This window comes from Hyperoodon ampullatus, assembly GCF_949752795.1.
Source record: "Hyperoodon ampullatus genome assembly, chromosome: 3".
In the NCBI taxonomy this organism is placed as follows: Eukaryota; Metazoa; Chordata; class Mammalia; order Artiodactyla; family Ziphiidae; genus Hyperoodon; species Hyperoodon ampullatus.
This window is the reverse complement of record NC_136916.1, coordinates 134,536,534-134,548,403: the sequence shown is the minus strand read 5'-3', so window position 1 is coordinate 134,548,403 and position 11,870 is coordinate 134,536,534. Positions and strand designations below refer to the sequence as shown.

Here is an 11,870-nt window from a genome sequence, read left to right as displayed (position 1 = left end):
ATATTTGGTATCCTTTCAACAGGTTAACCTCTTAACTATTTAGAGTTTCTTCTCAGAAACATTCATATATTATACAGAAAACATTCATAGTTTATTTGGGAAACTCTTATTTTATACAAATTTGAGACGAGACCAAAAAAAAACAGAAAAACAAAAAAAAATCCACACAGTTGTAGCTGCAACACTATCCTAGCTGCATTGTGGTGATTATGCTCAGTCAGCTGTCTGCTATTTACAACTGGATTTTAATAGTGTTATTTACAGAGGGGCCAAAAGCACTCATCTAAAGTAAAGGCGCTCGGGTTTAATGTGCACTTTCATAGCCCTATGAAAACACAACCATTATATACACTGTAAACACCACAGGGCATGAAATCCATCTCCAACCACAAACATCAATCTCACAGATCAAGCATACAAGGTCTAAGGTAAGGTGCCTAGCTTTTCTTTGTAAGCATACTTTTCACCCAAGAGTACTGCTATTCTTTTCATAGGACGCTATTCACTTATTTCAGATATGGTGCCAGTGCTCAAAACATGCCCAGAACCCCTTTTTGGGGATTGCCTGCATAGTCTGCGATGAACTCTGCTGAACATTCTTGACGGTGGCAAGTCTTCTTTGAACAATCCTTTGAAGAAGGATTTGATTTGGGAAAACAGGCATAGTTATTCACAGCCAAGTGGATCAAACTGGGGGATACAACCCTGGATCAAACATGAGGCACCACTATGAAACGATGAGAACGATTTTCTTGTACAGCTTGTAAATTCAGAGATTTAAGATGCCTGAGCAATGGCGGTCCTGATGGAGTAGCAGAGATTCTCCTGGAACGAAGACTGAGAGGCAACACACCCACTGGAACAGCGTATCTAGGTGGTGTTTTGCAGTTTTAAAAATCGGTCCGTTGCCTCGCACATAAACTTTAGTACTCCTCTTCAGTTTCAGTCCCTTTTGCTTTCTTATGGATTGCCCGATTAAAGCTATGGCAAGCAGGGACCCAGTGATTGTCATGAAGCCCCAGCTTACAGCCAGGGAAGCCCTTCTGAGACCGGTGGCAGCACATCCAGTATCCCGGCCCATAGGGCAATGCCTGGCAATAGGGCTTGGGGTGCCACCGGCACAGGGACACATCCCCTTTCACATATTTTTTCTTGCACTGCTTGCACGGATCCTCTCTATAGCGTGGATCCCGAACCCAGCGAGAATCTGCTGGCCTGATATTGTAATATTCAATGATAAACTTGAAATAGCAGCAGGTACATTTAAGAGCCACTAAACTCTTAGTGGGAAGTAACCTGAAGATTTTCACCATAATGTGGTGGGGCAGAAAAGCCATGTACTGCTGAGGCTCCAAAAGCTGCTGGATTTTAAACCTGGTCTCCAGAAAGTCATGCGACACCTGCTTCTTCCAACTGGATGCCTCAAGCACTGGTAATGTACTTTCCACAGAAGCCAGCGGGACAAATGAATCAGCCGAGACACTTTTTTCCTCAGATGCACTGTCACCCTCAGCAGCATCTTCAAGCTGACTGGCCTCGGAAGACTCTTCTGTTGTGCTTTCATTCAGCTGGGAACAGCCCGACTGGTGCTGACCAGATGGCAAAAAAAACAACATCCCTGGAAGTGGGTCTTCGCACGACTTTGAGCTGGAAGGCTGGTCTTTCTCTACCTTGGACACAGTGATACTAATGCACAAAGATTCTTTTCTTCTCTGATCAGTATTTTGGCTAGCAAGAGGCACAAGCTCTTCACTCATACCATCAATAGCATCTGGGGGCAATTCAATGGCTTGGGGACAGGTGCGAGGAGGAAAAGGTGACCCAACAAGTTCCTCTGTCATTTCCACATCATGTGTATTGCTGTTTTTCATGGCAGTCTGCTGATCTGGCTCTAATTCTGCACTGTCCGTGTGCAAACTCACGCCTGCTGGCAATGAGGGACAGCCCCGAGGAGCGCCGTCCCAGGCCTGGTCCCCCTTAGGAGAACAATGGTCAGCTCTTAAGGGGCCACAGTCCACAGATACAGACCCCCCAGTTTTCACCTGAGTGTCAGGTACCTCCAAGGCGCCTTTGTTTGTTTTGCTTTCCTCAGCCTGCGTGCCATTCACAAGCAACACGCGGCCCACGTTGCGACGGAAGCTGTTATTCCTCGAGAGGCTCCCAGGCTCGCGCTGGCTCTGCCGCTTCAGGCACTCAGACTCCAGCCTGGCTACCATGTCAAGGACACGGACTGGCTCACTCTGTGGTTCACCAACCTCAGGATTTCTCCTTTCCATGGGTTCTTCACATGCTCCTGGGGCAGACAAGGGCTCGGGGGCTGGGGGCACACCTCTGGATTGCCCGGAAAACCGCACCACAGCAGGTGAGTTAGTGCAGTTTTTCGCACAACTGGCTAGCAGAGCACTGGCTCTTTGCTCGAGGAAGGCAACCATTTGTATGACCGACAAAGGCCTCCCGGCATAGACTCCGTCCCCGTTGTCACTCACGTAATGCACAGAACAGTGCTCGATGCCACACGCAAAAGGCTCAGGTTGGTAGCATCTGCTGTTGACTTCCTTCATCCTTTCTAACTGTATCTTGGCTTTTTTAAGATCCCCTGATTTTTTCCTTCTTTTAGTAGCTCTCCCATCAATATCCCAGGAGCTTTTTATTTTCATAGATCCTATTCTATTACTACACTGGTGGGCTGCAAAGAATGCAATCTTTTCCTTGGTATTTCCCGGTTTCACAACAGCCCAGATATCAAGCGGCCCTTCCCCTTCCTCACCCTGGTGGATTGTTGCAGATGGTGCATTCTTCTTGGTTTTAACATTCACACTGCTCTCTTCAGGACTGTTCCCACTCATACTGCACAGAACATTTGGACAAAGGATTCCAAAAGGCTTTCGAGATGATGCTTTACCAAGAGAGGCTGAAGGAAAGACACTTGGTTTCATACAGCTAGCTTTGCATTTTTCATCATTTATAGCCTGTTGGTGGCTCATAGGAGTTCTCAGAGTTTCCTTGCTGATTTCCAAAGGTCGCACTTTCTTCTGGAGTTTCCAGTATGGCTTTAGGTGCATAACAGAGGCTCTGCAAGGAGGAAATACACATTTGATTAAGATACTGATTTCATTTTTAGAAAAGCTTTTTTTTTTTAACTTAAACTCAGGTGGTTCCAGCAAGTAATAGAAACATTTTCTATCAGTTCACTAAATCTTTAACAACTCTCATTTCAGCTAGTTTTTAACGTACAAATCAAGAACAACAAAAGCAAAAATAACTACTTTCCGTGGTGTACAGGCCAGAAAATAAATGGGTGAATTTCAGACTGACTAGACTACATGAATTTCAGGCTGACATTAGTTAACATTCTATACATAAAATTAGTGCTTTAAATGTAAAGAAATCTGAACTTACTAAAAACACTCAAGGGTCAGTACAAGGCACAGTAAAGAAGAAACGAAAGTATAAAAGGAACCCATCCAGAATCTCTAGTATAGTAACACTATTTCTTTCTAAGTCATCACAACTAGCATTTTATTGATTGCAAAACAGTCTATCAAAATTGTTATATTGCTTTCTAAGCTATTCCCATACTGTTGAATATTTTAGGTATCTGTATTTTCACTTGTCTGCTTATGTTGCTTTGCTCATCTATTAGTGTTGATTTTCTAAACAATCTACTTGTGTAAGCTCTTAACTGTTAAATTTTCTGCAAATTAAATACAAAGCCCACAATCTTTATTAATTCACTCGTTCAGAAAAACAGTGCCTGTTTTGTTCCCTGGCTAGGGGTGGAGATGGTAACCATTTTAGAAATTATAAAGATGATTACATGCAGAGATATGTGTTCTAGTCCTTGTCATATCACTAATTAGCTAGACAGGGTGATTTTACCTTGGGTAAGTCACTTCCTCTCTGGGTCTGAGTTGAAATGTTAACTGAGGGGTTGGAATACTAGATTATTTAATGATTTTGTCAATTTGTATGTCAAAATATCCCACTGCTACACAGAACACCCTGGATTGAGGAAAAAGTGTCTTGTAGGGATGCCTGGTCTCCTACAAAGTAAACCTACAGACCAAAATAAACATCTGCAGTCACAGATGTGGAGCAAGAGCAAGAGCTTTCACAGGTCTAAGCACATGGGCTCTCACCCACTCTCGCCCCTGGGGACAAAGTCTAAGACATACACATTGGACAATCCAGCATATCACTTTCTCATTCGCTCCATAACATTTACCCAGTGCCTGCAATGCGGCAGCCTCCATGGGAACTACTTTCAGGTATCAGTTTTATTCATCAAGAATGAAAGTGATCATCCAGAACAAATTTACCTTTCACTTCAAATTTAATTCCTAGAGTCCAGTGTCAGCTAAAAGAAGAAATATAGAGGGCTTCCCTGGTGGCGCAGTGGTTGAGAGTCCGCCTGCCGATGCAGGGGACACAGGTTTGTGCCCCGGTCCGGGAAGATCCCACATGCCGTGGAGCGGCTGGGCCCGTGAGCCATGGCCGCTGAGCCTGTGCATCCGGAGCCTGTGCTCCGCAGCGGGAGAGGCCACAACAGTGAGAGGCCCACATACCGCAAAAAAAAAAAGAAAAGAAATATGGATATGAATATCTTCTATCTAGGTAAACAGAAATCTTACTTTTAAGGCACACAAAGTACCTTTTAAAAGATAACCCTGAAATAGATCAGATTGATTTGTTTCTGATCTTTAGCAATTATATCCTACATCTGTTGAGATCTCCCCCCTTTGTGCACTACAGCATTTTTAATAGCTTTATATTTTATAGAATTATAGAAACATTATATTCTATACCTATAATTTAGTCTTATAAAAAAAGCCACCCAGAATTCTTCAAGAACAAGACAAAGATATGTGAATAAAATAAATGAATAAAAAGAGGTACATCTAGTGCCATCTCTCTGTCAACAATTTTCTGGTTTTTCATATCCCTTCAATCCCTCTCTAAGTGAAATCTAAGAAATGGAGGTTACTGAAAAATCCAATTAATTCTCACATAATGATCTCATTACAGAATGTCTGTGAATAAACTTAAACTTCAGCAATGTGTGTGCCATTCTGCATCACACAATATGTTCTCTTCGCATTCCTCCCCCACAAATTATTTTAGGTGCCATTATTGATAGACAGCAACATTTGGAAGAAACTAATGTGATTGAAGATGGCTTTTGTTGCGTATATTAACCTGTAAAGTCAGCTCAACTGATACATTACTAATAGACAAGGTTTCAGCGGGATTAAAACAGGAGATGATCCCATGGAACAAAAGTGAAGAAAGGTACAACAGCGAATGAAAAAAGCCAATAAGGTCATTCGATGCAACCAGGGTGACTGCTGGAGGGTGAGTGGTGATTCGGTGGGACCCCCAGAGGAAGCAGAACCTTTAGGCACAGGCTCACGTCCTCCACTGGCTGAAGGATGGCTGGAGTATTAACCTCTCCCCCTTCCTGTGCTGGGCTTGAAGGCCCTGAGACAGAAAAGTGCTGGCAAGACTCAAAGAAACGGCAAAAATTTGAGTCTGGGTTGAAATCAGTGGTGGACCATGAGGATATGATGCAGAGCATCAAGGGCATCTACTGCAAAAATTCATAAAATAAAAACTTTACATCTCTAACAGATTACATCAGATGGTGGTGCTTTCCCCACCCCCCAACTCACCCCCTCAAATACAGACAGGCACTACAGAAAGCTCCAGCCAGGTTTCCATGGTTGCCAATCTCTTCGCACAGGAGTATTTTAAAAGTTCGCCACGATAAAGCCTTGCTTTATTAAAGTCCTGCTTTAATGCAGGGTTATAGCACCTACCACACACGAGTGTTCATTAGACACTCAGAAATGTCCCTGTAAAAAGTTAAGATCCCTGGGCCCATTGAATCAGAATTTCTGGGACTGGGCCAACAATCTGGTTTTGTTATTTATTTATTTAGGCTGCGCCAGGTCTTAGTTGCACGGCACATGGGATCTTTAGCTGCGGCATGTGGGATCTAGTTCCCCAACCAGGGATCGAACCTGGGACCCCTGCATTGGGAGCCCGCTGTCTTACCCATGGACCACCAGGGAAGTCCCTGTTTTTAACCTTAGATCTAATTCGGAAGGGAACTTAAAGGTCATGTGTTAGATCTAAGAGTGTCGGGGGGTTCTGGATGTGGGCTGGGGGACTGGGCTACTGAGAGGGGTGAGGTGGAACTGCCCAACAAAAAGCCGATCGGACAGTCCATACTGAAGCGTCTACTCTAAAAGATGCGTAAAGACAGACCCATCTTCTTACCTGTTATTCTCTTTAAAACACCAAAAAAGTCAATGGCCATGTTATTGCCAAATTTCCTCTCCAACTCCAACTCCTCAGTTTCTTTGACACTGCTTTCCCAGTTCTCTTCTTCTCCAGCTTTTAAGCACTGATGTATTCCTCAGAGTTCTTTCTTTTTCTAGACCATTATTACTCTTAAGCTATATATCTAAGTGACCTCATAGTTTTAATGACCACAGATTCATGACTCCCCAGTGGTATGCTCTCCCAAACGTCATATCCTATGACATGCCTAACAGACATACTCACCTGGATGTCAAAAAGAATCTCAAAAATCAAAATGACTATTTAATGACAGCACCAAGTACCTGGTCAACCAAGCCAGAAAGTTGAGTCACTTCGATTCCTCCTCCCATCCAATCACCAAGTCACCCTCCCTTCTTGTTCATCCCTAGCACAACTGCCCTAGTTTTGGCTGTCATATCTTACCTCTGCTACACTGTTGTTAGCTACAGGAAAGCCTAACCTCTTCATCAATGAAATGCAAGGTCATGGAGCCCACCCCAGCCAACCTATCACAGCTTCACTCCTGCCCTACCATAATTCATGCTTTGGAAGCTTGTTCACAGACCATTACCACAGGACCAAGTAGATGAAGGCCAATCATATCACCTAATACACAAATTTTAAGGCAGGCAGAGCCATAAAACTAATGGAACAGCTTCCAACTTTTTTCATACTAACTGCCACCCATTTCTTTCTATCCATTTATTATCTGAAATTTACTAAACACTCTGGGCTGGATATTAGCGTTGCAATTATGAATAAGACATAGTTACTGCCCTTAAGGAGACAGAAAATCAGCAATAGGCAATTACGACAGCATGTGATATGTGTTATAAGGATAGTACAGGTGCTGGGAGTCCACGAGGGGAGGAAGGGGGAAGGAGAAGACAGTGAAGGAAGGAGTGTATGAAAGGAAGAGAGGAGACCACCAGCACCAAGCTTAGTCTTGAGGGTACAGAAACAAGTCAGAAAAGCTCTGAAGGAAGATAAACAAAGTCCTAAAAATTCAAAAGGTAGGTGAGGTAGGTGAGATATAATCAAAGTCCCAGCTAAGGTGGACAGACAGAAGTAAATGGGTTAGAAAGGAAGAACAGGCAGGATTTTAGCTACTGATTATAAATGGAGGTTGAGGGAGTGGAGTCAAGGATGGGTCCTCAAGGCTACAGCAACTGGAAGAAGAGTGCTACCTTTTACTGAGACGGTGACAAAGGTAGCTGAGCAGATTTGGAGCAGGGGAAAAGGTAAGTTCAGTTTTTTAAAAATGCTGCATGCAAGCTAGAGATATCTAGTAGGCAGACTGACACAAGTCTGGCCAAGAGAAATATGAGGAAAGGAACAAGACAGTTGTGACAGAAATTCAATGAGGAAAAAGTTTTCTGGACAGAGATTACGTATGTCTTTTTCCAAAATTTTCACAATGAACATATATTGCATATATTACCGTTATAATAAGGAAAATGTACATAAAAATAAAGAGCAATCACACACCCTACAGCAAGGTCATATAAAGAATTCTGTCTGGGGGAATCCCCTGGCAGTCCAGTGGTTAGGACTCCACACTGTCATTGCCGAGCGTCCAAGTTCAATCCCTGGTTGGGGAACTAAGATCCCACAAGTCACGCAGTGTGGCAAAAAAAAAGGAAAGAAAAAAAGAGTTGTGTCCAGTTAGTGATGGAGACCCCTCCCTGGTGACTCTGCTGTGAGGAACTGCAGTGGGTGAGTAGGGCAGAGCCAAAAACTCATGGTGAAAGAGTGAATGGAAGGTGAAAAAGCGAACGTTAGCAACTTTTTCACCAAGTTTGGCTACAAAGGAGAAAGGCTTTGTACATACCTGTCACCTTAAATCCTTTCCAGGAATAAACTGAGATATAATAATGAATCAATTAAAACCTGAACAACTTTCCTCCAGTAAAGACCAAAATCTTGCTTTCAAATAACTCCAGTATTCTTTATTGACTCTTAATTTCTGATTTCAGCTCAAAAAAGCTGGAAAAACTCTAACCTAAGCATATTGTACAATCCAAAAATTAAGCCATGGGAGAGAATTTAACTTTGCAAAAAGGCCTAGATAAATGCTAAAGTCTAAAGAATCACACTAACTCTAGTCTATAGAGGACTGAACTTGATCAATGAGGAATCAAATGGCAATATGGGATCAGAATAGGGGAAAGGACGAGATTTCTCTTAGTGGTAACAGACTTAGTGCTAATAGGAAGCCTAACATCGAAGGCCTGTTTCCTAACTTGTCACTCTTAGTCCACAGCCTTGCCCATCTAAACAGGCTAGAAGATAAGGTGCTTCCTTTTTCTTTCTACTTTATTAAAGGTTCAGGAATGCTAATTCCAAAGAGGAGTCATTTATTAGTATAACAGAAGCTACTCTTTATTTACAAAAGGTTAGAGGAATAAACATAGAAGAAGAGTCCCTGAAAGATCCCTCCCATGGTACCTTGAGAGGGGAAAAAAAGTGTACAGTAAATAAATCACTGTTTCTTTAAAAACATAAAAGCTTCCAGAGAACATCTTATGACCGACTTCTTCACTGGACCATTATAGAAACGATAAGCAACTTCAACAAAGTACTCCACGTATAAACAAAATCCTTGTTTTTTGCAAATGAGGTGACAGAGCTAATATGACTTTTGAAGCCCCACAGGTAGACAGCAGAAGAATTAAGATTAGAATCAGATAAGTCTCCCAGATCTATATTTTCCTTGCTTACAAAAATAAATAAATAAAATTTAAAATCCTAGGTTCAAGCATGACACAAATATAATTAAATAATTCTGACAGCGTCTATTCAAAGAGCTTCTATCTTTCAAACTGGGGTCAGTTTTTCTTAAGTGCCACATAAAACCTTTACACAGAACTGTGATGATGTAAAGCAGACATATCATATAACGTAAGAAGCCACACCAATTTAAAAGTATGTAGAAACTGCTCCTATGGCTATTAAAGCAGAAAAAATGCCAGCACTGGGAGGGTGTGAATACAGGCGGAGACATAAGAAAAGACTCCCATTAACCTCTAAGCACTGACAGAATGCACCCAACTCTCAGAGTACCTTAACAATAAAACAGAACAAACTCTAAGCCAGAAAAGACGGTATTTCTCAAACTGAGTTCCAAAATATTGGGGACTGGCTTTTTTCCGAGAGGGAGTTCACTCCTTTTTTTAAAGTAATATTACCTAAAACCATTTCATGGGAACTTTGAACTTCGCCTCAGGAGGATTAGATGGTTAGTAGTGCACAATTTAATGGAAAAATCCTTTACTGTCTGTTAATAGATACTGAATACAGAAAATAGCCTTTGGAAACACACATGCATTGTTTTCAAGAACTCACCGCTCACAGCTTTCATCAATCTCAGAATTCACAATGGTATTTAAATATGACATACCTGCTTCATAGTTATCTGTAACATAGATGCTATATGATTTAAAACTTCCAGAAAATCAAGGTTTATGATGAACTTGATGGGACAACAAAGTATCTAAAACATCCTGAAAACGTTACAAATTAAGAAGGGTAGCCACTACTTTGCTCTTCTACTGTGACTGGAACAGAAGCAACACCTAACACATTTTAACTGTATTGCAAAATACTGATTTAGTGGTATTATCCAAGTTTACATGGGACCCCTCCCCCCTTTTCTTAAAGTAAGGAGGAAAGGGAAGGGCCTGGAGGACAAAACACTCACTGCAGCTGTTATCAATTATTAAATAACAATTGGGAATAGAGACAAATGGAAGTATTAGGTTTTGTTAAATTTACCATGTTGTGAACAGTAGTTCACAAAATTATTTCCTATTGCTCCTGTGACATAATGCCAAATACACAACTCTGGCATATCACAATTTACTGCTATCTAAGCTGATGAGACATCTACTGCTAGAATGAACATCAAAACAAATGAAACCTAGTAAACAGTTTAGTTCCCCCAAAATCATTAACGTATTTTGAAAAGTACACTGAGCATTACCAAGTAAATTTTGCTTCCACAAATTTTCAGATATTCAGCATTTCTGTTAAAACCCTACTGCTTACATCGACTTAAAAAAAATGCACCATGTAAAAGTTGTGAATTAAGTTTTATTAGGGGACCTCACTGAGAACTATAGCCCAGGAGACAGCCTCTCAGATAGTTCCGAGGAACTGCTCCAGAAAGGTAAGGGAGGAACCAAGATGCATATATGTGGTTTATCAGCATGGGGTGCGGGGGGGTGGGGGGAAGGGGGGTGGAGAAGCCTTGCAGTTAAGCAAAAGATTACTGCTAATCACAAAGAACAGACATCTCAAGGGAATGCTTTCAGTGCTTTTCTACGTATGGGAAGATATAAGAAGCTGGGTTCACTGAAATTATTCCTTAGCTACGCATCTTAACTATCTAGGTCCATGTGTCCAAAGCACAAAATGCCTCCTGTTTTTCTCCATCCTGAATTCCCCTCAGGCTAATGGCTTGATCCTTGTAGAAGGGGAACTGGAGCAGCATTCTTTGTTTACACTTATTTTTCCTATTCTAATATTTCTTACAGAAAACAAAGGAAAAGAAAACCTCTACTCTTTCACATAGAAAGCTGTTACTTCCTTGAGTGTGCTGATGCTTTTTTTAAACTTTGAAACCATCATTCTTCCATACATTTTTTAAAATATTTATTTGGTTGCGCAGGGTCTTAGTTGCAGCACGTGGCTCCTTAGTTGCAGCAGGTGGGCTCCTTAGTTGTGGCATATGAACTCTTAGTTGCAGCATGAATGTGGCATTGTCCAAATTTGTCCAAAAATTTGTCCCAAAATGGAACAAAATAGTTGAAATTGAGATTATCTTGAAAAATACAGGATATGTGATAATCATTTACATTTAGCTACTTCCCAAAGGCCTGGAAGTAGCTAATGATCAACCAAATAATATCAGAATAAATTTTAATCTTACTAGCCAACACTAAAGGTGGGCAGAGGGGAGAAGAGAGAAGAAATGTTATTTCAGAAAATCTAAACTAAGAAAACCTATTGCAATTCAGCACAAAATCTTAGAATAAAAAGAAAATAACAATAGGCAGAAATCACTAGCAAGTCTTGTTTAGTGAAAGAAGCTCCATTATTTTCTACATACCAAACTCATAGCCAGCAAAGATAACATTGTGCTGTGAAATTTTACAACCTGGCTTGTATTCTACTCTCTCTATGCAAAGGTACTCTCTTTGACTTTCCTCAAAAAGCACCTTTGTACATGTTCAGACAATTGGGCAAAAGAGAAATTTATGTAGAATTTGACCTGGGGACCTCTGTGGATAATTTCAGTAAGATGTAAGCTCCCAAGGACAGGGACCCTTAATCTGCCTGGTTTACCACTGCTGCCCAGAGTTTTACTCAAAAAAATGTTTGTTGAATTTGAATGAATGATGTATTCTAAATGAGACAGCCTGAATCTGGAAAACACAGTGAGAATGTAACATCCATCTCTACTGTACAAGCACCTCAACTGGATGGCTATAGCCTGTTGGATCCAACAAGGTATTAGTGGCAAGATAAAGCCTCATAAAACAAAA

The 11,870-nt window shown here is 41.3% G+C and overlaps 1 protein-coding gene across 1 annotated transcript; it reads right to left on the bottom strand.

Moving 5' to 3' along the window:
- Positions 1 to 923: 923 nt before the first annotated feature.
- Positions 924 to 3,072, bottom strand: FBXO34 (F-box protein 34; the record flags this gene model as incomplete). The annotated part of the gene is made up of 1 exon (XM_079698816.1): positions 924 to 3,072. The coding sequence occupies exon 1, from the start codon at positions 3,060 to 3,062 to the stop codon at positions 924 to 926; it is 2,139 nt and encodes a 712-aa protein (XP_079554942.1). The 5' UTR covers positions 3,063 to 3,072.
- Positions 3,073 to 11,870: the final 8,798 nt, after the last annotated feature.